This window comes from Rhipicephalus microplus, chromosome X (assembly GCF_043290135.1).
Source record: "Rhipicephalus microplus isolate Deutch F79 chromosome X, USDA_Rmic, whole genome shotgun sequence".
In the NCBI taxonomy this organism is placed as follows: Eukaryota; Metazoa; Arthropoda; class Arachnida; order Ixodida; family Ixodidae; genus Rhipicephalus; species Rhipicephalus microplus.
The window spans coordinates 501515573-501538869 of NC_134710.1; the positions used below are offsets into that span (position 1 = coordinate 501515573).

Sequence of the window (23297 nt, forward strand, 5' to 3'; positions counted from 1 at the left end):
CGCAGAGCTGAAGGCACCACAAGGAGGTACTTGGCTCGAAGCGGTGAAAAGTTTTTCTTTTGGAGAAGACCGTTTCGCAGGAAGAACGACGCAAGTGGGCGCTTGAATACCCTTGGGACTTCGGCGGTCCTGCCTTCGAGGTATTCTATTAGGGCCTTAAGTTCCGGGTCGGCCCGCCGTCGTTCAGCGAAGTCGTCGGTAGTTATCGTTCCCAAGAAGTAGTCGTCATCCGGGTTGTCAGGTGGTGGTTGGTCGACAGGCGCACGAGAGAGACAGTCGGCGTCAGAGTGTTTCTTGCCGGACTTGTAAACGACGGTAATGTCATATTCTTGAAGTCCCAAGCTCCATCGTGCGAGGCGACCTGAAGGGTCCTTCAAGGTGGCTAGCCAACACAAGGCGTGGTGGTCCCTCACAATTTTGAAGGGCCTGCCGTAGAGGTAGGGGCGAAATTTCGACGTAGCCCAGATGATGGCGAGGCACTCCTTTTCGGTTGTGGAATAATTGGCTTCTGCTTTGGATAGCGATTGGCTGGCGTAACTAATAATCCTTTCAAGTCCGTCAGCCTTCTGCACAAGAACGGCGCCAAGACCTACGCTGCTTGCGTCAGTGTGTATTTCTGTCTCGGCGAATTCGTCGAAATGAGCAAGTAACGGAGGCGTCTGAAGGCGATGTTTAAGCTCCTGGAAAGCGTGTTCCTGCGGCGTTTCCCACTTGAACTCCACGTCGGCCTTGGTAAGGTTAGTGAGGGGATCGGCGATGCGGGCGAAGTTTTTCACGAACCGCCTATAAGAGGCGCACAGGCCCAGAAATCGGTGCACCGCCTTCTTGTCAGTGGGCGGCGGGAAGTCGGCGATGGCGGCTGTTTTCCGTGGATCGGGACGGACTCCAGAATTGGTAATCACGTGCCCCAGAAACAAGAGCTCTTCGTACGCAAATCTGCACTTTTCTGGCTTCAGTGTGAGTCCGGACATCTTGATGGCTAAGTACAGCTTCAAGGCGCCGAAGATGCTCGTCAAAACTCGAGGAAAACATGACGACGACGTCCAAGTACACAAGGCAAGTCTGCCACTTCAATCCTGCCAGTACGATATCCATAACGCGTTGAAAAGTTGCAGGCGCTGAGCAAAGGCCGAAGGGCATCACCTTAAACTCGAAGAGGCCATCCGGTGTTATAAACGTCGTCTTCTCTCGGTCTCTTTCGTCGACTTCGATTTGCCAGTAGCCAGTCTTGAGGTCCATTGACGTAAAGTACTTGGCGTTATGGAGCCGATCAAGTGCGTCGTCTATTCGTGGGAGAGGATACACATCCTTTCTTGTGATTTTGTTCAGGCGGCGATAATCGACGCAGAAACGTAGGGTTCTATCCTTTTTCTTCACTAACACCACGGGGGACGCCCATGGACTCTTGGATGGCTGGATGATGTCATCCCGTAGCACTTCATCAACTTGTCTCTTCATGGCCTCACGTTCTTGCGTCGAAACCCTGTACGGACTCTGACGGAGTGGTCTGGCATTTTCTTCGGTTATGATGCGATGTTTCGTGATTGGGGTCTGCCGAATTTTTGATGACGAGGAAAAGCAATCTTCGTATTGCAGGAGCAGGGCCTTGAGCTGTTCTTGCTTATGGTTCGGAAGTCTGGGATTGGTGTCGAAAGCTGTGAGAGGGGCTTGGTTTCTCTGAGCAGGTTCCGCAGAATCGGCGAGGGCGAAAGCACTGGTGGCATCCACAATTTCTTCGATGTATGCGACCGTTGTTTCTTTGTTCACATGTTTGTACTCATTGCTGAAATGCGTTAGCATAATCATTGCTTTGCCTCCCCAGAGCTCTGCAATTCCTCTTGCGACGTAAATATTTCGGGTGACCAACAGATGCTGACTGCCTTCAACGACGCCTTCCAGGTCAGGTGATTTAGGAGCGCCGACTGAAATAATGACGCTGGAGCGAGGCGGAATGGTGACTTGTTCTTCCAGCACATTCAAGGCATAATTTCTTGACGGCGTACCTGGCGGTAGTGCTTCTTTCGTGGATAACGTTATCGACTTTGTTCTTAGGTTGATGACAGCACCATGGAGGCATAAGAAGTCCATACCAAGGATGACATCTCTCGAGCAACGCTGTAGGACTACGAAGTCTGTAGGATAAATACGGCCGTTAATGGTGACTCTCTCTGTGTAGATTCCTGCAGGCGTTACGAGATGACCTCCGGCTGTGCGGATTTCAGGGCCTTCCCAAGCCGTCCTAACTTTCTTTAACTTCGCGGCGAACGACTCACTGATGACCGAATAGTCGGCTCAAGTGTCGACGAGAGCGGTCACACTGTGGCCGTCGATAAGAACGTCGAGGTCGCTAGTTCGCCGTCTTGCGTTACAGTTAGGGCATGGCGTCGGGTCACGGCTGCGTCGGCTTGTTCCGCTGCTCCCATGTTGCGTCGTCCGGCCACCTTCGGTAAGTGAGCTTTTGCCGTCAGGGCTTTGCCTGGTTGGCATTGTGTTCGGAAAGCTCCGTCGCAGTGTTGTCGTCGTCGGAGGATTTTCGGTAGTTCGTCGCACAGCAACCGCACCTCCATCGGTTGCTGCCCTTAGTTTCCTGGATACGGGCTAGGAGACCGGCCCCGCGTTGGGCCAGAGTACTGCAGGGGGTGCGCTGACATGCGGCGGCTGGGCGACGGCGAACGGGAAGGACTTCGTAGTGTCCATGGAGTTCCTGTCAGGTAGTCGGCGATGCCACGTGGCCGATCTCCTGGCTGCGGACGCGGTGCATTAATAGCGAAGCCACGCAGTCCCATCTGTCGGTACTGGCAACAACAGTATGTGTGCCCGGCCTCGCCGCAGTGGTAGCAGAGCGGGCGGTTGTCAGGTGCACGCCAAATGTCCGTTTTCCTCGGCGCACTGCGCTGGCCTGCTGGGGAACGGTAGAACGTCGGTGGGGGGTGGTGGCGGCGGTGGCGTCTGGCGACGGAAGTGCGACGGGGCGGCGTTTTGGCGTGGACGGGGAGGAGCGTTGTGGCGCACTGCAGCGGCGTAGCTCATAGTTTCTTGCTCGGGCAGCGGTGTTTGGGGAATTCGAAGCGATTGCCGAACTTCTTCTCGAACAATGTCGGCGATCGAATCCACTTGAGGCTGCGCCAAAGGCAACAGTTTGCTCAGCTCTTCCTGCACGATCGCTCGGATCGTTTCTCGCAGCTCTTCGGAGTCACTGGCTTGAGCAGCAGCACATTCTGGAGTCAGGCGACGGTTATACTGTCTGGTGCGCATGTCCAGGGTTTTTTCGATGGTGGTCGCCTCGGATACAAATTCTTGGACGGTGTTCAGTTGATTCCTCATTAGTCCCGCGAAGAGCTCCTGTTTGACTCCTCGCATGAGGAAACGAACTTTCTTCTTCTCAGGCATGACTGGGTCAGCGTGACGGAATAGGCGGGTCATCTCCTCTGTGAAAATTTCAACCTTTTCATTTGGTAGCTGAACCCGGGTCTCTAGTAGAGCAGCGGCCCTCTCTTTGCGAGCGACGCTCGCGAACGTTTGCAGAAATGCGTCGCAGAAGACATCCCACGTTCGGAGCGGGGACTCCCGATTCTCTAGCCAGGTCCTTGCGGTGTCTTCCAGGTAGAAGTACACACGACGGAGCTTTTCTTCGTTGTCCCAGTAGTTGAGGGCGGCCACACGGTCGTATGTTTCTAGCCAGGTTTCCGGGTCTTCAAACGATGACCCATGGAACGTTGGTGGTTCCCTGGGTTGATCAATGACTATTGCGGGCTGGGACGCTCCGGTTGTCATTGTCGCTGCAGTTGAGGTCATGGCCTTGGTCTTCCGCGCCTTTTCTTGTAGAAGCCCGTACTCCGGTGGGAGACCCTGCTGTCGGCGCCTTGTTCGCTGCTCTTGGTTGGCGTCGGTGTCTTCTCCGCGACGTGGGCTGGGTTCACGGCTTGACGGGGGCGTGCGGTACATGAACGAAGCAGCACCTCCACCAGATGTCACGGGGTCGTGATGTGGCCGAAGACAGGAGACTTTGCATTGGAATTTAACTGTTTATTTGGGTGAACCTGTGCCCGGTAAACGGAAAGTCCGATTACAGTAGCAGACATATAGCGGCGAACGGAGCGTCGGCCGTCGATGAACAAGTGACAAGCGGCGAAGCGCGTCGGCATTTATACTCTTCCATCGAACGTTCTAGCGTTATCGCTGGCTGTGGCATAGGTTCCAGAATAATCTGTACAGTTCGCAGAGTGGGCGTGATCTTATCGAAATGATCTACTAAAGTCCGGAAGCTTCTCGAAAACTGCACGTGCGTTTTGTGCTGAGCATTGTGTAGTGTTTTGGGGCGATAACAAAACTTGAGAAATGGAACGTGGCAATATGAAAGGCTTGTGCGCCTTTGAGCCCCGTCGCGGTGGTCTAGTGGCTAAGGTACTCGGCTACTGATCCGTACATTGTGGGTTCGAATCCCGGCTGCGGCGGCTGCATTTCCGATGGAGGCAGAAGTGTTGTAGGCCCGTTTGCTCAGATTAGGTGCACGTTAAAGAACCCCAAGTGGTAGAAATTTCCGGAGCCCTCCACTACGGCGTCTCTCATAATCATATGGTGCTTTTGGGATCTTAAACCCCACATATCAATCAATCATTGTGCACCTTTGAAGCGCTGCTTAGCTTACTTCGTGAAACGAGAAAACTTTTTTTTTTTCAGTGACCTTTGCAAATGTGGTACAAGTAAAATTTCCATGCAGGGCGAGCAGCGGCGGTACTTCAGTGTTACCACGTTTGGCTTCCTGGTTGGCGGGCAGCTCAACATTGAGGTTGAGGCATTGTCATTCATGCCAAGCACTAACAGGGTGAGTTTTGTCTTCTACCAACTGTGCTGCATAGTAGTGTTCCTGTTCGAAGGAACAGGGACACTACCAAACACCAATTTTTCTTCAAATGCCTCACACCACCTTTATATGCTGCATTTCAGTATGGTTAATTTTGTGCTGCCTTTCTCTTTCTGGTACTTCTATACATGAGACAAGAACTTCAGGAAGGGGTATAAGTAACAGTAATGAACATTTTTTTTAAACAATGCCATTTGGGGGTTCAACACTCTGCTATAAGTTACCAAAGAGTTATAGTGATATTTTTAATGATGTTGAAAAAAAATGCATCTTAGTGCTGTGAGAAATGGCATGACATTTTCCTACCTTTCTTCTAGGCATGTTGGAATCGCTGTTCAGTGGCATTGAAACTGACTCCTTTGACCAGCGTTATGCTGTTCTTTGACGTAATCATGTGGGAGGTATAGTGGCAATCTACCTGGCAATTATGACAGGTAGATTGCCACTATCCCTCAAGAGGAAGGTATATAACAGCTGTATCTTGCCGGTACTTAGCTACGGAGCAGAAACCTGGAGACTTACAAAGAGGGTTCAGCTTAAATTGAGGACGACGCAGCGAGCAATGGAAAGAAAAATGGTAGGTGTAACCTTAAGAGACAAGAAGAGAGCAGAGTGGATTAGGGAACAAACGGGGGTTAAGGATATCATAGCTGAAATCAAGAAGAAGAAATGGACATGGGCAGGGCATGTAGCGCGTAGACAGGATAACCGCTGGTCATTAAGGGTAACTGACTGGATTCCCAGAGAAGGGAAGCGGGTTAGGGGGAGACAGAAGGTTAGGTGGGCAGATGAGATTAAGAAGTTTGCGGGTATAAATTGGAAGCAGCAAGCACAGGACCGGGTTAACTGGCGGAACATGGGAGAGGCCTTTGTCCTGCAGTGGACGTAGTCAGGCTGATGATGCTGCTGTTCTTTGTGAAACTTGTTTCCCTCAGGTTTTTAGGGCTAGGCATTTTCACTCTATTCTTTCTTGGTGATTGATTGATATGTGGGGTTTAACGTCCCAAAATACGTTTTCTTGCTGTTCACATGAAAAATCGTGATGCCGTGAAAACAGTTGTTTGGGTACACAATTCAGCGGCATTCTTTCTGCTGTGTTCGTACACATGCCCTCAACCTGAACAGCTGGGTTTTAGTAGTTTCTTCCTGATAAGAATATGTGTGGTCCTGCACTCTCCTGGTTGAGGGGCCCAGTTAAAAAAAAAAAGCTTTGTCATGTTGCTTCTCTGCAGATTTTTTGGCACTGTAAAAGCAGCTAAAGCATGCTGCCTTTTGCTGTGTGTCACTGTTTTTCACATTTGGCACAGTTTAGAGAGCAACTATGGCATAAAAACAATACTTCTGTACCACCTGATTTCTGATGGTTTAAAGCGACATAGCAGTACTCTTCAGTGTGGTCAGAAAATGCTGCTGATGGGTAGTTGAGGCTCCAGAGAGCATGCGAGCAACATCTGGTATAATGCTGTACGGGGCCTGATATTTACAATTATTTTTTAAAGCCAGCTAGAAATTGTTCTCTCTTCTTTCAACAATGGATGCTATAAATCCAAATTCAAGCTGTGTGTTTAAAAAAAAAAAAAGTGCTCAAAGTCACGAGGCACACGTGACTTGACTTCTTTCCCTTATGGCATCCCTCCCTGCTTAGCTCCCAGTGTGTTCATCAGTATGAGAGAAAAGAGGAAGCGGTTAGAGTGTGTGACAAAGGTCTGCAGCTCTGCTCGTACTTAACAGATTCCAAAAGCTTTTGCGGCAGTTGATTCATGAGGCAAAAAAGTCCTTTAAAGGGCCCCTGCTGCACTATTTGAGCATGTATTTTATGTCGCTTCTTCTGTTGCTGTCGAATGCGTCGATATCCTTGCACAAATGGCTATGCCGAAATCGACGCGGTTATAATTTTGATTGACGGGATAAACTACCCTGATTTCAGACTACGGCGAGGGACATCGGCTATTTTTGTTATAAGAAGTGACGTCATGTCATGTGACGTGTCAACAAGGACCATTCCTTTTATTGGCTTGACGTGACAAATAGCGTGCCATATTCATATGGTGGTAGCTAGGCTATACGAGTGAATGCTAAAAAAGCAAAAAAATTTTTTACACTTCTCAGTAAGAAATCATCCCTATTTCTAAATAACGTATTTTCAGAACCATAGCCTGCGAACAAGGTTAGGGTACGCCAGCAGTTAAAGGTAAAAATGCGACAGGCGGTGGGCACCAGCGTTGCCGTGAAATGAGTCTTGCAAGCAAGCCGAGAAGTGACCCCGCCGAAAGCGTATTGTGTATCTTACACAGTTTGACCGTGGGAGCGTCTGCTACCTGATGCACGTGGTTTGTAGTAACCTTGCTTACGATGCCGTCAAAGAGAGTTGTAGCGAGGTATTGTGTGAAGGCCACCATGAGGTGACATTTCTGGTATGTTTTTAAGAGACGCGCACAGGGATTGGAAGCGATCTTTGACGTCAGCAGGCGAGTAAAATGCGAAAGCGAACGTTTCTCGTCGTCATCTGCTCGAGTTTTGAACTTTGAGGACTCGTAAATTTACTTTCCGTGCACCAATTTCCATAAATCTTGTTGCATTCATCTCTGTAACCATCGCTATATGTGTTGCGGCTCTAAATAAGGCTGTCCCAAAAGTGTCGCTGGGCCCCTTTAATAAAGCCATTTGATGGCTTCTTCGAATGTTGCTGGATCCCTTTAATCAAGGTTGTTAAGAAGATGTGTTTTGTCCACTGTCTAAGCACAATAATACTGCACCTTACAAGCTCGTCAATTCAGATGTTAGTTTTGTGGAGGTGAAATACTAGTATACTTGAATGTAATTACAAATCGGTTGACATTTCCAGAGCCTTCCACTACAGTCTGCCCCGTAATGGTATCAAAATTTGGCATGTAAAATGGCAAACACGATTATATTTTTGCAAGGAAATGCACAGATGAGATGAAATGGCATGGAAAAGCAGCAGCGTAATTGCGGGGCAAGCTCAGTCCAGTTCACCCAAGCACACAGTCGAAGCGTGAACTCCATTACTCTTCTTCTGTGTCCCATATGCGTGCACATCTCTGTTGCATTTTTACCGGGGCCGGATGAAGCTCGCCGAGTTATGTGTGCTTATGATGATACCGTATGAGGCGACATAAACACGGTTATTGGCTGTCACTCGGGCGACGACGTAGTTCATGTGACCGAGACGAGCGACTATCATGAACAGCCCGGAATAGTTTGCAAGAAACTTCTGGTACAATCCTATACTTCCAACAAGAGTCCACAGCCAAACGTAGTCACCGAGAGCAAAACTCGCAGGGATATGCTTGGCATCGTAGCAACTCTTGCTTTGTTTTTGCGAGAACAGTCTTCCAAGGTGTGCTAGTTGACGTGCTTCTTCTGCACAATGCAATATCTGAGTGATGGAAAGACCTTTCTGGTGCGAGAAAGGTAGTAGAATATCAGAAAACTTTAAGGATTTCATGCATAAAGCAGAAAGAAAGGTAAACATCCAGTAACTTTATGCTTGGTGAAAATATACATGTGACAAATAGCAAAACGGTGTCCCAGTTCTTGTGGTGAGCATCAATGTACACCGATAGCATATTTTTAAGAGTGCAATTTGATCTTGGGGTCAAATTGTTGTCTTGTGAATGGTAAGGGGTGCAGTGGCAATAAGAAAAGCCACAAAGGGGTAAAATTTCTTCAACATCGGTGATAAATTGCCATCCATGGTCACTAACGACGACCCGTGGAGCGCCGTGACGCAATGTGACCCGTTGTAGCAGAAAAAAGGAGACAGCAGCCGCTGAGGCCAATGTCAGTGCATCTGCCTTCAAAATCGAGTTAAGTAATTCACGCACACTATAACATATCGGTCGCCAGATGGGGCCTTAGGAAGGGGTCTGAGCAAGTTGGTGCAGACTTTTTCAAAAGGAGATGGCGGTGGTAAAATTGGCTGCATATAACCTGCCGGAGCAGTTGTGGTTTGCTTATGGCACTGACATATAGCGCAGCTGGCTACCTACTGCTTCGTAGTCTTCCAGGTTTTTGGCCTGTAGAACTTCTCTTGTGGTTGGCGTAGCGTACGTGTGAAACAGAGATGACCAGATGTTATGTTATCATGCATAGAACGAAGGATGACCGGGCGCAAGCTTTCCAACACCACTAGAAGCAACAGGAGGCCGTTGGCTAAGTAGTTTTTTTTTTTTTTTGGTAAAGCAAGCCATTATAAATAGTGAAATGCTCTCTGGGGCAGTTATTCACAGCTTCCAGCTTGAGTTTTATGGTAGGTTCTCGCTATTGCTCGTGTTTGAAGCTGCTGATATTTAGAAAGTCGAACGAGACGGAAACTAAATGGTCATTAGTCATCATCATCAGCATTGGTATGCTCTAAAGGAAGGTGGTATAGGCAGTCGGCATCTGTGTGACATCGTCCACTCTTATAGGTCACAGGAAAGCTGTACTCTGAGAGGTGCGCCTTGGTGCAACAGTGGCTACGGTGCTTGACTGCTGACCCAGATCACGGGTTCGATCCCGGCCATGGCGGTTGCAGTTCGATGGATGTGAAATGGTAGAGGCACGTTTACTGTGCGATGTTGGTGCATGTAAAAGAACACCAGATGGTCTTAAATTTCCCAAGCCCTCCACTACGGCGTCTCTCATAATCATGTCATGATTTTGAGATGTAAAACGCCAGATATTATTAACACCCAATGAGTCAGCCGGCCAGACGGGTCATGGAGTCTAATACCCCTGTCACACGGGCACCCGCGAAGACCGTTTAACTCCCTCGTCCTTACGACAACGAAGACGCGGTCCGTGTCACACGGCCACCCTTACCCGAACGAAGGTAAACGGAGCGTTTCGCAAAGGACGTTCAACGATCTCCCTTCGCAGCGAAACGAGGTACTCTCGTCCCCAGCAGTCTAGAGGTCAGAGAAAAATTTCGAGCACTAAGTGGCCGCAGTGAAAGAATAATACATTTTGGCAATCTTAAACGTTCTTTCGTTGTAGTACTCATTCACAACGCGTGTTTGTTTACATATATTTACGCCCGCCAGAGTTCACTTACTCTCAACACCGATGCTCTACACTCCGTGCCTCGCACGTGGTGCCTCGCGAGTCGGGCCGGCCGGCGCCATTGAAAAATATTTCGTCCATGCGTGTGGTTGTGGTCGTCTCTATGTCACTCATGACTGAAGAACACAAAATGTGTGCTTACGAGGCAAGGAAGCACAAGAACTTTCGTACACAAACATAAACACAGGCAACAAAACAACTAAAAGCACAATGTGGCCAGCGTCACTAGTCGCATCGCTACATTTAGTGAATTCGTTTTTATTTGAAATTATTTTTATGGTTTGTTAGCCTCTTACCTCCTTAATAGTGTTTTTTTGTAAAAACCCCAGAACGAGGATTCACAAAAAAATCAATAGAGATGAAATTAGAATACTTTTCCGAAAATTAAACAGCACCAGCTGAGCCCCCTCACGCCAACTGTTACAACCTTTTCATTGCCGTGTGACACTGCCACAACTCCTTCTCCATCGAACCACCTAGGGGAGATTTACGTTGACGATGTTCAACGGAGTTTAGTGGTGGCCGTGTGACAGGGGTATAACAAGCTAGCATAGTGAGTGATGGTCGGTCACTATTCGTGGCCATTCAGATACGGTTGGAACTTCTGAAGAAGAAGACTGCTGAGCACTTAAGCTCAGTGATGGTGTAGTTCTGCTCTGGTCACTGTCCGACTGGCGTAGGCTACAACGTGCTGGCTCAGGTTACAGTATTATGAGTTTCTTATGCAGTTAAACCTAGATATAACGAAGTTGATAAATTCCCAGAAAATTCTTTATAAGAGGAATTCGTTATATGCAGGTTTGGTACAAAATTCAGAAAATGCAAAAATAAACAAAAGGGAGACTAAATGCAGAGATAACCCAAAACTCTTATTTAGCTGTAAAAAAACTGTATTACTGTTGCGATAGAAATGATATGAACACACTCAGCGGGTTTTCGCTCTCGCCGCCATGTTTCGTAACAAGTCCAAATTAATAACATGCTTCGGTGCATCAAAATTTTCATGAGCCGGTAAAAGTGCGCAAGCGCTGCTGAAGCGGAGATCAAATGAGTCGGCCCATCTCTATCGTCTGGAAGGCGCATGAGATAACATTCCCACATGTTAGAACTTTCGTCGAATGTTCAAATAGAAAGGAAATCACCCATCTTGAGCATGCATGAAATAAACATGGGGGTGGGGAGAATCGCTCAGCAACAATGAAATTTGATTTTAAAGGCGGTCACGATAGCTGGCGCGCTTGCTATCTCGGCAAGTATCAGTGCAGTTTCAACGCAAAGGGGCTGTGTGAAAAGAGCACTTCTCCCGAGAGCGGCTGTCTTTGCTCATACCAGCATTTTGTAGGAGTTCCACAATATCAGATCCAAAAGAGTTGGCTGCCAGCCATATTTCTTATAACATTACAAATTTTCGCTATCGCGCTCATTGCATTACATTCAACGTGCCTTTGTGTTGTTGCCAGAACTAATTGGCTAATCACGAAGGCTATGAGCTTGCGAACTCTCAGGGCAAAAGGAAAGCGCGTTACGAGTCGACCTCCGAAGATTTATCGTCACTGTAGTTTCGCAGAGCTTCCATCAACGCCTGCCTAATCTGAAATGCCCTTGATAGTGATGACACAATTGTCCAGAAAAAAAAAAAGCAAAGTTGAACATCGCCGGGGGCTGCAACTGTGCAAGCAGTGAAACCATGAATGTGCACACGGCATCGAAAATGAAGAGCAAACGACACAGACACAGATACCATGGAAAACTGTTTCGTAAAGCTCGCTCCATATGCAGCGTGGTTCCACATATGTGACACTAGCTAAAAGCGTGGCTCTGCCAATGCAAAACTAGATTTTTCTTTATTTGTTGTTTTTGGTTTGGAAGGAGAAGGGGCGCATGCGTGTGCAGTAGCAGTCAGTCAGTCAATAAACTTCATCAGATCCTAAGGAACTGCACAGTCGTAGTTGCGAGCCGCGCCCTCATTGGGGTTCCCAAGTGCATGGTGCTTTGGGAAAGCCCCCTTTTACAAGCCAACCGTTTGTGTGTTATCTTTTCAAGGTGTTTTACGCTAGCCAGCAAATTTTGTTTGATGTAGCTGTATGCATTAACATTGGAAAAACTGAGACCTGCTCAATTATAAGCTTGTTCTCTCCTCCCGAAGACATGGAGACCCTATGCATTGCAGAAATGTGCTTGTTTTCTCCACTCAGGAAGAAATGTGTGAAGGAAATGATTCTTGTGCCCCCTTGTTAGCTACACAACCTGGCATTTGTGGGTGTGCGCCTAAGTACGAGCATGTATTGGCGCACCACGTAGCAAGTAAAGACAGCAAATTCATCATGCAGTTTCATCAGATACCAAAAATATTACAGAATCTACTGACTATCATAAAGATGGTCGAGAAAGTTCTGCTTGGTGTGCTAACCTGAATCAAATAAATTTATTTGATTCTTCAGGCAATTAAAAGAGAAGTTTCATTTTATTAGTTACTTTAAAGACTACAGTTGCACCAGTATCGGTTGTTTCCTCGCATTTCATGCTGCCTGGGATCGATAAATAGATTTTCACAGCTATTGTGCTGGGCTTTCATGCTGGTTAGTACTGAAACTTGTACCACGGTTACTGTTTTTTACTGCTCCATGTTAAAGTGATACTGACATAAAAACTTTGGCCTCACATTTTTCTGCTGCGATGTGTTGCTGGGAGCCTGTTAATTATAACACGACACATCATCTGCTGCAGCATGCAACAGGTAATTAAAACAGGCCCCTCATTAGCGGGCAGTTTCAGTTTTGGTTTGAGAGAGCTCCAAAAACGAAAAGCCTCCTGGTGCAACTAATGCCGCCTAGTGTGTGCAGCTCTTAACCAGGTCAGCACACAGAACTGTGACTCACTTCTGCATGGTCCACATCAAGAATTATTTTCAAATAGGAAACGGGACTGCAGTGTCGCCGAAAACAGAGCTTTCAAAGCTTGCACCACAGCCACGTACTCGCGACTAGCCGCCGAGAAGTATAGACTACAGGTACAAGGGCGGCAAAAGAAAAATGAAGAAAAATGGCGGCCATGATGTCATCACAACTTGTTTTATTGACTGCAGCGTTGTGACGTGAGGGAAGTAGGGGGTCTTCAAAGGGTCCCCTTCCAGAGTGTCACTGGCACAATGGAGTCGAGCGCTCACACAAACTTAAATATCAATTTAAAATGCCTTACAAGCTATATTCCCTTTTGATATCTTACAGATGACATACGAATGTTCATGGGAATCGACCCCGCACGCTATTGTGTCAGTACCCCTTTAAAAGGACACTAAAGTCAAATAACAATTTACGTCAGAGTGAAAGTTCAATGTATGACAACATCTAAAACGACAATATTATCAACAACTGTGCCCTACTTAGAAATTAAGGTAAATGCACAAGGACACATGGGCCACAGTAGGACATTTTCAAAATGATCTCGATGACATCATCCGCCTTCAGTTAATCATTAGTAGTCAAGCTAATTTAAAGAACCTCCAGTGCATCAAGACACGCAATAAAATGCTGCTTGTTTGTTTGTTTATTTAATTCATGGAAAAAAGAACCGCCGGACATTACTATGGGAAATGGTGCGAGGGGTTCAAAAATTTCATTTCCACGTGGTTACACGGGACAGGGGGTGTCATCCAGCGGGGCACAGTTGAACGAAACAACGTTTGCAATCTCTGAGCCAATAGCGGGAAATTGATCAATGGCCGTTGTTGCTGCTGTGGCTCCCGCTGCTTTCGGGCTGCTGCTACTAACGTGATAAAGTTGGGCAAATTGTGCACGGTAACAGTGACGTGAGTCGGTCCGGTCGGTCCGCTTCTTGGGGCGGGTAATTCGAAGTGCGCTAGCCCAATGCAGGTCACTAAAGCATAATTTGATTTCAAAATAGGCCCTTCCTTGGCACAAAAGTAACACTACGAGGTTTCTGGACCGCTTTTTCAACAATCAACGTCTACTTAATATTTGTGTGAAAAATAAGATGTGCCTGCAGCAAGCAGCATCGCCAACGCCCGGCTCTCTCGGCTCGTGCTTCGGTTCGTGGCTGTGCCGATCGCTGGACGGTTCTTCACGCTGTCTCGTCGCTGTCATTAACGGCTAATAAATCTCTTCACATTTGGTGGAAGGTGCTGTTAATTCCCGTTGCTACACCCTGGGGCTGCGAAGCCGCACGCTACCGCCTGTCATGACTGACAACGCCACTACATCGGCGCCTTCGCCCCAGTTCAACTGCCCTGGCCATCCTAGGCTACGGGACCCAAAGGTCTTCAGCGGTGCGGATGGGACCGACGTCGAAGACTGGCTCGAGCATTCAAACTGGTGAGCGCCAACAATAAGTGGGATGAAGCCGATAAGCTGGGCCACGTCATATTTTATCTCACTGGCGTCGCTGAATTGTGGTTTAACAACCACAAACACAACATCCCCACATGGAGCATCTTCAAGATATCATGTGCTGAAGTGTTTGGTCGGCCGGCTGTCCGCAAGCAGCGGGCAGAACAGCGCTTGCGCGTCCGCTCTCAGCAGACTGGCGAGACCTTTACCAGCTATATTGAGGACGTCGTCGACCTTTGTCGACTGTTCCTCTTGCGCACCACGAGCCGCCTCTATCCAGCCGTGTTCACTGCCAGCGTGTCGCGCAGCCGGTAGGCCCTCCTGTTGCCTATCCGCCAGCCGTGCAGCCTGTGGCTGCACCCCTAACGTATGCAGCGCAGCCTGTGGCTCCTCCTGTCGCCTGTTCGCAAGAGATGCAGCCTGTAGTAGCGCCGTTCACATATGCAGACGCTGTGCGTAGGCTTCCGCAACCACCCTACACCTCGCGCTCACAGCCCGCTCACCCGGCTGCTTATACTGCATTTTGGGCAGCACCACCAGTCGCCAATCCTTGGAGGACGCCCGATAACCGACCGATATGCTACGCCTGCTTCACTCCCAGACACGTTGCCCGCTACTGCCGCCGTCGACCTCAGATGTTCGGCGACTATCTCCGATCGTCACAACCCGGCCGCCAATCCTTCGCGTAATACGGGCCGGTCTCGTCACCTCGCTATGCCCCTCCCAACGACCCCGACTTCGTGACGCCGCGCGCACCTTCTCCTTGTCGGCGATCGCCCTCCCCCATGCGTGGCCGGCCCAGACCTTCTGACCAGGAAAACTGAGCACCACAGTTCAAGAGGCAAGAACTGCGCCGTTTTCGAACTGTCTAAGCCCTCGCCCCTCTCTTTCTAAGGTGGTTGCAGTAACTTTTGAAGGTTATTGTAGTTTTGCCCTTGTGGATACCGGCGCTGCTCTGTTATTGCCGCTAATGTCTGCCATGTATTACGTAAAGTCATGACGCCGCTTTCGGGACTGTCACTCCACACCGCAAGTGCATAGCAAGTAACGCCTCTCGCAGCCTGCACTGCAAGAGTGTCCATCGAAGGCATTGTTTATATTGTGGAGTTTATTGTCCTCGCTGTCTGTTCGCATGACGTCATCCTCGGATGGGACTTCCTATCCCACCATAATGCCGTCATCGACTGCGCACGCGCTGAAGTTGAGTTTTCACCCTTTTGTGATGTCCCATTACTTGACGCTCTTCATCAGCCGCCGAAGTTCTTCGTGCATGAAGATACCGATATTCCACCTGAAAATTTCGCACTTGTTTCAATTTCATGCAACGCCTATACTGACGCTACAGTCTTTTTTTATGCCTTCCGATATCTTCACGAGTCGTCGAGCTCTGCCGCTGCCTTTCGCAACGATTGTCCTTGCCGCCGGAAGAAGCAATATGTTCATACTCAACCCGCTTTCCACACCTGTCACTTTGCTTGCGGGGGAATGTCTCGGCCGCGTGCAGGATCTCGACCCTTCGTCTTTGGTTGATGTCCCGGATGACTACTGCGACCACCCAAAAGCACTGTCGGCACTCGGGGAGTCGCCCAATGATACGTTTTCCAGCGCCATCGCCGACACTCTCACTCCCACCAAACATGCCGACCTGCTTGATTTTCTGCATGAGTTCCGGAATTCTTTCGATGTGTCGCAACCTCAACTAGGCCGTACGTCGCAAGTCAAGCGTCATGTTGACACCGGTCTACACCAGCCACTGCATCAAAGACCATAACGTGTCTCCACAGAAGAGTGCCGCGTCATCAACGATCAAGTCGAAGGTATGCTTCGTAGAGACGTCATTCGACCATCTCACAGTCCCTGGGCGTCTCCTGTCGTCCTGCTGCGTAAGAAAGACGGATCTACCTGACTTTGCGTGGACTATCGTCGTTTGAATAAGATAACCCGCAAGGACGTCTATCCTTTGCCGCGCATTGATGACGCCATTGACACCCTTCACGGAGCAGAATTCTTCTCGTCGCTAGATTTGCCGTCTGGCTACTGGCAAGTTCCAATGGCTGAAGCCGATCGCCAAAAAACTGCATTTGTTACACCTGACGGACATACGAGTTTAACGTCATGCCCTTTGGGCTTTGTAACGCGCCCGCCACATTTGAACGACTTATGGATAATACGCTACGTGGCCTCAAGTGGAATATGTGCCTCTGCTACCTCGACGATGTCGTGTTTTTCTTGCACGACTTTTCTATGCACCTCCTTCGCCTCAGGCACGTTTTGACTTGTCTGACCAACGCTGGCCTGCAGCTTAACCTGAAAAAATGCTGCTTTGCTGCACGCGAGCTCGTCATCCTAGGCCGCATCGTGTTGAAGCACGGCGTATTACCTGACCCAGCAAAACTTCGAGCAGTCGCAGAATTTCCCAAGCCGACGACCATGAAGGAACTTCGCAGTTTTGTAGGCCTATGCTCTTATTTCCGGCGCTTTGTTCGCAATTTCGCATCCATCATGTCACCATTAACCCAGCTTCTTCGCGGTGACGTGAATCTCTCCTCCTGGTCCCCTGCATGTGACCTTGCCTTCACTACTCTGCACCGTCTGCTCACCTCCCCACCTATTCTTTGCTACTTCGACCCGACGGCTCCTACCGAAGTGCACACCGATGCCAGCGGCGTCGGGCTAGGCGCTGTCCTCGCTCAAAGAAAGCCCGGCTATTCAGAATACGTTGTAGCCTACGCTAGCCGCACTCTGATGAAAGCCGAAACTAATTACAGCGTGACAGAAAAAAAGTGTTTGGCTCTGGTGTGGGCTCTTCGAAAGTTCCGGCCGTACTTACACGGCCGCCCGTTCGATCTAGTAACTGATCACCACGCGCTTTGCTGGCTCTCCACGCTGAAAGACCCTTCTGGCTGCCTTGCCCGATGGGCACTCCGCATCCAGGAGTACGACATTTGCGTCGTATACCGCTGCGGACGCAAACACCCTGACGCTGACGCCCTGTCCCGCTCACCTTTGCCACCAGATCCGACGTGCGGAAACACGTGCCTCCAGACCTTGTCATCGTTAAATCTTGACTCAATTGCCACTGAACAACGTCGTGACCTGTGGATCGCATCTCTTCTCGAATATCTATCCGGTACGCCCAACCTTCCGGTATCTCGATCTCTCCGACGTCAAGCTTTCCATTTTGCCATCCGCGATCAACTTCTTCATCGACGCAACTACGCTCCTGATGGCCACCGGTGGCTACTGGTCATTCCAAGCACTTTACTATTGCAGGTATGCGCCTCTCTTCACGACGACCCACAATGTGGCCACGCCAGGGTGTTCAAAACATATGAACGCCTTCGCCATCGCTATTACTGGCGCGGCATGTACAATTTTGTACGCAAGTTAGTACAGTGCTGTCCTGACTGCCAGCGACGCAAATCAACACCACTACGTGCGACTGGCGAATTGCAGCCACTTCCGTGCCCTACCAAGCCATTTGATCGCGTTGGCGTTGACCTCTACGGCTCCCTTCCATTGACACCAGATGGCAATTGGTGGATTATAGTAGCGGTCGACCGTCTAACATGCTACGCCGAAACAGCCGCTTTACCGAGCGCTACCGCTCAGGATGTCGCCTTTTTTATTTTACGTCGCTTTATCCTTCGACATGGCGCACCTCGAGAGCTCCTTAGTGACAGAGGCCGCGCTTTCCTCTCCGAGGTCGTCGAAGCTCTGCTTTCGGAATGCCACGTCATTCATCGGAAAACGACAGCATACCACCCACAGACTAATGGGCTAACGGAACGGTTTAACTGCACGCTGGTTGATATGGTCTCAATGTACGTGGCATCTAATCATAGCAACTGGGACCGTGTTCTCCCATACGTCACGTTCGCATATAATACTGCAATACAAACCACCACGGGATTCTCACCTTTCTTTCTTCATTATGGACGTGACCCTTCCCATACAATTTATACTCTACTTTCCTACTGTCCTGATGCCTCCGAATGTCCACCTATTTCCAATGCTGCTCGACAAGCCGAAGAGTGCCGCCAGCTCGCCCGTGCGTTCACCTCGGAAGAGCAACAACGCCAGAAAGAAAACCGTAGCACCTCTCTTCCGGATCCCAGCTATGCCCCAGGGTCTCTCGTGTGGCTTGCCATGCCATACCAAACCCCGGAACTCTCATCAAAACTTGTCCCCCGGTACGAGGGGCCTTACACTGTTTTAGAGAAAACCTCTCCGGTTAATTACCTAATTGAGCCAGTTACCCGATCGGATAATATGCTCCGGCGTGCACGTGACATCGTCCATGTTTCCCGCCTAAAACCGTATCATGAGCCTGTCTTTGAAACTTCTTAGGTCGCCAGGATGGCTCCTTTTTCAGCAGGGGCGATTGTGAAGAAGATGTGCCTGCAGCGAGCAGCATCGCCAACGCCCGGCTCTCTCGACTCGTGCTTCGGTTCGTTGCTGTGTCGATCGCTGGACGGTTCTTCACACTGTCTCGTCGCTGTCATTATTGGCTAATAAACCTCTTCACAGTTGCTTTAGTGTCCCTTTAAAGGTGCCTGATAAGAAGACGTTCCACAGAAGCTTCATCTGTGCACGAGCAGTGTTCTCTCTGAGCATTTGTACTTGTTACAAGGAAAAGTCATAATTTGAATTTCTTGGGCTAGCAACTGCTAGTACAAAACTCAAATTTGTTACTGCTTCTAAACTGTCATTTTACTGCTCCAGAACGCGTGCTTCTACTCTCCCTGACAAGAGCTTTGTTTTTTTCTCTTCTATATATTTCCCATTGTCTGTGCACACTCACCCATTCATGTGCATGCATTTTATTTTTGCTTGTGTTCATGTGCATTCAATTTATTTTTTGAAATACGTCAAAAGATGAACAGTGCACAGTAACTGCGTCTTATATGGTGTTCTGCAGGTGGGCTTCAGCTTGACAAGGACACCCACTGACAGTGTCAACCCATATCCTGTGAGTCTGCCTGCTTATCTGAATGTTTTGATTTGTTAGCCCATAATTTAATATGCAATGCCCAATTTATATCCAGATAAAGGTTTTATTGTATTTAAGTGTGACCTTTAATACTAATTATGGACTTTGTTGAGGTTTTGTATTACAAACTTGTGGTTCTCTCATGGTTCGCCTTGCAAGATTTCGCATCTACAAAGTATATTGTTGCTGAAAAACTGCTTTCTACACAGAAGATGCCACAAAAGTGTTCAAACAGCAGAGCGAAAAAATCAGCTCATCCTAATAATGTAAAAAAAAAGATAAATTTTGATCAAACTCTGATTCATTGACTGAAGCTTAAAGAGCTACTAAACCACCTGCGATATTTTCTCAGATATTTCAAGTAAAAGCGCATCATAGAAAAAAGGCTGTCACAATCAATGATGCCACACTTGGTAGCGCTACAAGCCACAAATTTTAAGAATTTGTGGCTTGTAGAATTTAAGAATTTGTGGCCCTTTTCCTCTTGGGACCTTTGTAGTAACGTGTGTGACATCATGAAGTTGAATTTATGATGTGCAGCGCAAGTCATGCTCGAACAAAAACCTGGTGAGTCTGCAAGCAGCTGCCTGCGCTTCTTGTTCTCATCTCACGTGGAGGTGCTCTGGTGCATTGTGTCATCCATCTTGTTGACAATCCTTTGAAGGCATGCCCACATCACAGGATCCATACCCGCACGATTCATAGGTGCACAGGCCGGCACGGCAACAGTGGTTATCCTACAAGTAGGGAGTTGACAGTCATAGCTACCGGAAGTAAATAGTGTTTTGAACAATACATCAGCAATGACGTATGCCATTAGACCAGAAGAGGGTAGTGAAGGAAAAAGTGAAAGGAGCAATTGTTACGCTTCTATCATCAAACGCATCTAACTCTGCTATTACGGCACCATTTAGAAAAAAATCTCTCGGCTATGTGTTTGTAGTATAGACTCAGGCACAAGATCCCTATCATGACTACATGTCAACTTCTGGGTGGTTTAGGGGCCCTTAAATGCCGTGCCGGTGAAATCATCTTAATCATAGGTAATTCTGAAGTAAAATAAAAGTTAATTTTGCCCAATCTGCCACCGCCATTAGATTCTCGCTTAACGACCGCTGGCCAGTTATTGCAAATGCTGTGTTCACCACACTGCTCTCTGCCCACTCTGATCGATGTGCAAAATGAAGAGAGAACATGGGCCTAAATAGTGACAGGCCTGAGTTACTCTGCTCATGGTGCCACATTTTCTGTTTGGCGATCGCCATTGTGCGTTTATTCAACAGAAATCTTTAGGTGAACTTTATTGCCATAGAAAAGTCACACAATTTGGTAGGTATGTGCGAGCAGCTCTAATATTACTGGTTGGCCACTTCTTTCTCTGGGAAATACTTTTGCTTGCTGGCGATGGGTCCTGCTATAATAGGTTCTTTCAGTTTTGAGATTATGGAGAGCAGTTTACAGCAACCAGCTGTGACATCTTTTCTACTCACTGAACAAGATCACTTGCCTTGTGAGTGACATTGGTTTCTTGCATGCTCACCATCAGGTGTTGTGTTTGGTATGATTACCTTCAAGGCTACTTGGGCTTGTCACATGACATTGGGCGACAACAGAAGATGCTAAATTGGTGCTGGCACAAGTCATGGGCTGAGTGGTATACAAAACTACACCAATTGTGGAGTGCACAATACAATGTGCTAGGGTGCTTTCATGCATAGACATTGAAACTATCATGCTTTTCTATGGACATGAAGTTGTTGTTATAGGCTCATTGTACCATGCATTTCATTATATTGAAGTTGGTTATATAGAAAAGAACTGTACATGGCATATGAGTGTGCTGGTAGTGTTGAGGCAGAAACTGTTTTCAGATTAGGCATAGTATTCAGGTTCCTTTTTACAAGGCCAGTTTGGTTAAGTTAATCAACATTGGTGACAGCCACTGCAGGATGAATGCTAATGTCCCAGTAATTTGTGCAGTTTACCTGTTGCCGTGTCTGCAAACTACTTCATCTGCCTCTCAATGGCGTTCTAACGAAGATAAACTTGACCACCAGCAGTGGTAAAGTTAACATCTGCTAAATTAAGTACCTGCTTTTTCTTTCTGTTTTTTAGTACACCCAAAACTTTGATTTAACAAACCCGATACAATGAAAAATCGGTTATAATTAAGTAAGTAAAAATAGCTTTGCAATAGATATTGTGTCAGGAATAAACCTTTATAACGAATTTCTCTATATAACGAACTTTATTATTGCAATAGCAATAATATGGACTTTCACGGCTCGATTTTGCCACCAGTGTCGACGTGAGCATCAGCGTCGCTGTCATTTTTTATGTAAGATGCAACTTTGTCTTCATGAGGTTTGAGTGTAGATAGCTTCTAACTATGCATTTGCGGTGTGTTATAGAGTCGAGCTCACAATTAACAGCCCCACTTGATACAAATTTCGCTTGAACCGAACGATACTCTTGCGATTGTGGAAATATGCATCATTTCAGTGGCACAAAATCGTACTTACAACAAATATCTTCGAGTGCTGCCAGTCGGTTACAGTGAACGGAGTCAGTGCTCTGGCGACTTCCCGGGACGCCACTTTCGATCTCCGATAAGCCATCAGTGAAGTGCCCATAGACTCTTATTGTTAATCACCGACCCTGCCTCGGCGGCCCTCTACTTGTTGCTCTCCCGGACGGTCTTTTGTTATGCACCCCTCTGTCCTTTGTGCCCCTGCTACTCTGAGCATCTCGAACTGCCATACAAGGCCAGTGTTCTTACACTGCCACCGATTTTTGAAAGATTGGCTAGAATGAACAGACTATCTGCCAACATCGTTGGCTGCCAACTGTACCCAATCGTCTGCGTCTGTGTATTCTCTGGATCGGTGTAATATCGTTCCAGTACACATGATTGTACTACCCTATTAAATTCAATATCGCAGAATTCATTACGTGTTTGGGACCTGTTCTCGCTCCCTTTGAACTCAGCTCAGCATGCCCTCCGCATGCGTACAAAAGCTTAAAAACAGCTGCTGCACAGAACGAATTCTAAATAATGATGTCGATAGGGCCGCGCGTTCCCTACAGCGTCACAATACAATTCTGTGATCTCTGTGCATGCAGGCCACTTTCCCAAGTTTTCCTACGTGTGAGTTGTTCATTTCGTGGACCTTGCAAGCAAGCTACCTGACCTGCCTTCTTCCCACGTGTTTTAGTTTTCAAGGTCGCCTTCCCACCTTATTAGGCCTCTTTTTTTTTTTCACTCCATCGCAACTTCTTCGACATTCTCTCGCATGTCTGCCATCATCTCTTTATAACTAATCCTTCACCCGTCCCCACCGCTTCGTGACGCTAGCCACACTGGTTCGATTGAAGAAGGTTCTTTTTCTGGCTAGAAACTGGCGCCAGAGCAGTTTTTGCGTCCTGGCTTATGTCGCGCCTGCATATCTCGCTTGCTGTTGGTGTGCTTGTGTGGTCAGGATGGCGGATGGGAGGCCTTTTGCGCTTTTTTCTGCTGCTTGACAAAACATCGAAAGTGCGACCAATTGGCTCAGGCATAATCCATTGTAGTGACACGAAATTTTTTACTAGTTTTTTTGCGTCAAATGATAGCCCAAACCTGCAATAGTATACGAAACATACCAGTAAGCTTGAGTGCACTCTGAAATATTAATTACAGCATGCCTTCAAAAGCTAGGTTCGGTTCTTACTGTACCCTGGTGCCACGACATGGTATGAGCAGTGCCAACAGGTGACAATATGTGCAGGCACAAGTTTTTATAAAGTATCCTCGTCCACGCATCGCTTTTTTGATCGTCTGCTTCGTCTGCTGCGTGCCGCACGTCTGGCAACTGTTGCGGCAGGGACGCACAATGTTGGGATAGCATCATTTTTAAGGCGCAGGTTTTTTGTTGACAACCCAAAGCTGGTCAGCTAATGCATGTTGTGCGTGTACGCGTCTGGAGTGAATTGCAGCGAGCAGAGTAAGCTCCGCTTGGTTGGTGTCCGGTCTTCACCTCGGCTGTGG

General features: G+C 48.0%; 1 protein-coding gene across 4 annotated transcripts in view; it reads left to right on the forward strand.

The window, feature by feature from the left end:
* LOC119160747 (protein GPR107) overlaps window positions 1-23297 on the forward strand; it is a 428055-nt gene that overhangs the window by 42881 nt on the left and 361877 nt on the right. For 3 of the 4 annotated variants that reach the window (XM_075881006.1, XM_075881007.1, XM_075881008.1), the window contains exons 2-4: window positions 4721-4825; window positions 19199-19249; window positions 19811-19837. In XM_075881006.1, coding sequence (XP_075737121.1) covers window positions 4721-4825; window positions 19199-19249; window positions 19811-19837 — 183 coding nt within the window. The remainder of the gene's footprint in view (window positions 1-4720; window positions 4826-19198; window positions 19250-19810; window positions 19838-23297) is intronic. The other variant, XM_037412965.2, reaches the window with a different exon arrangement.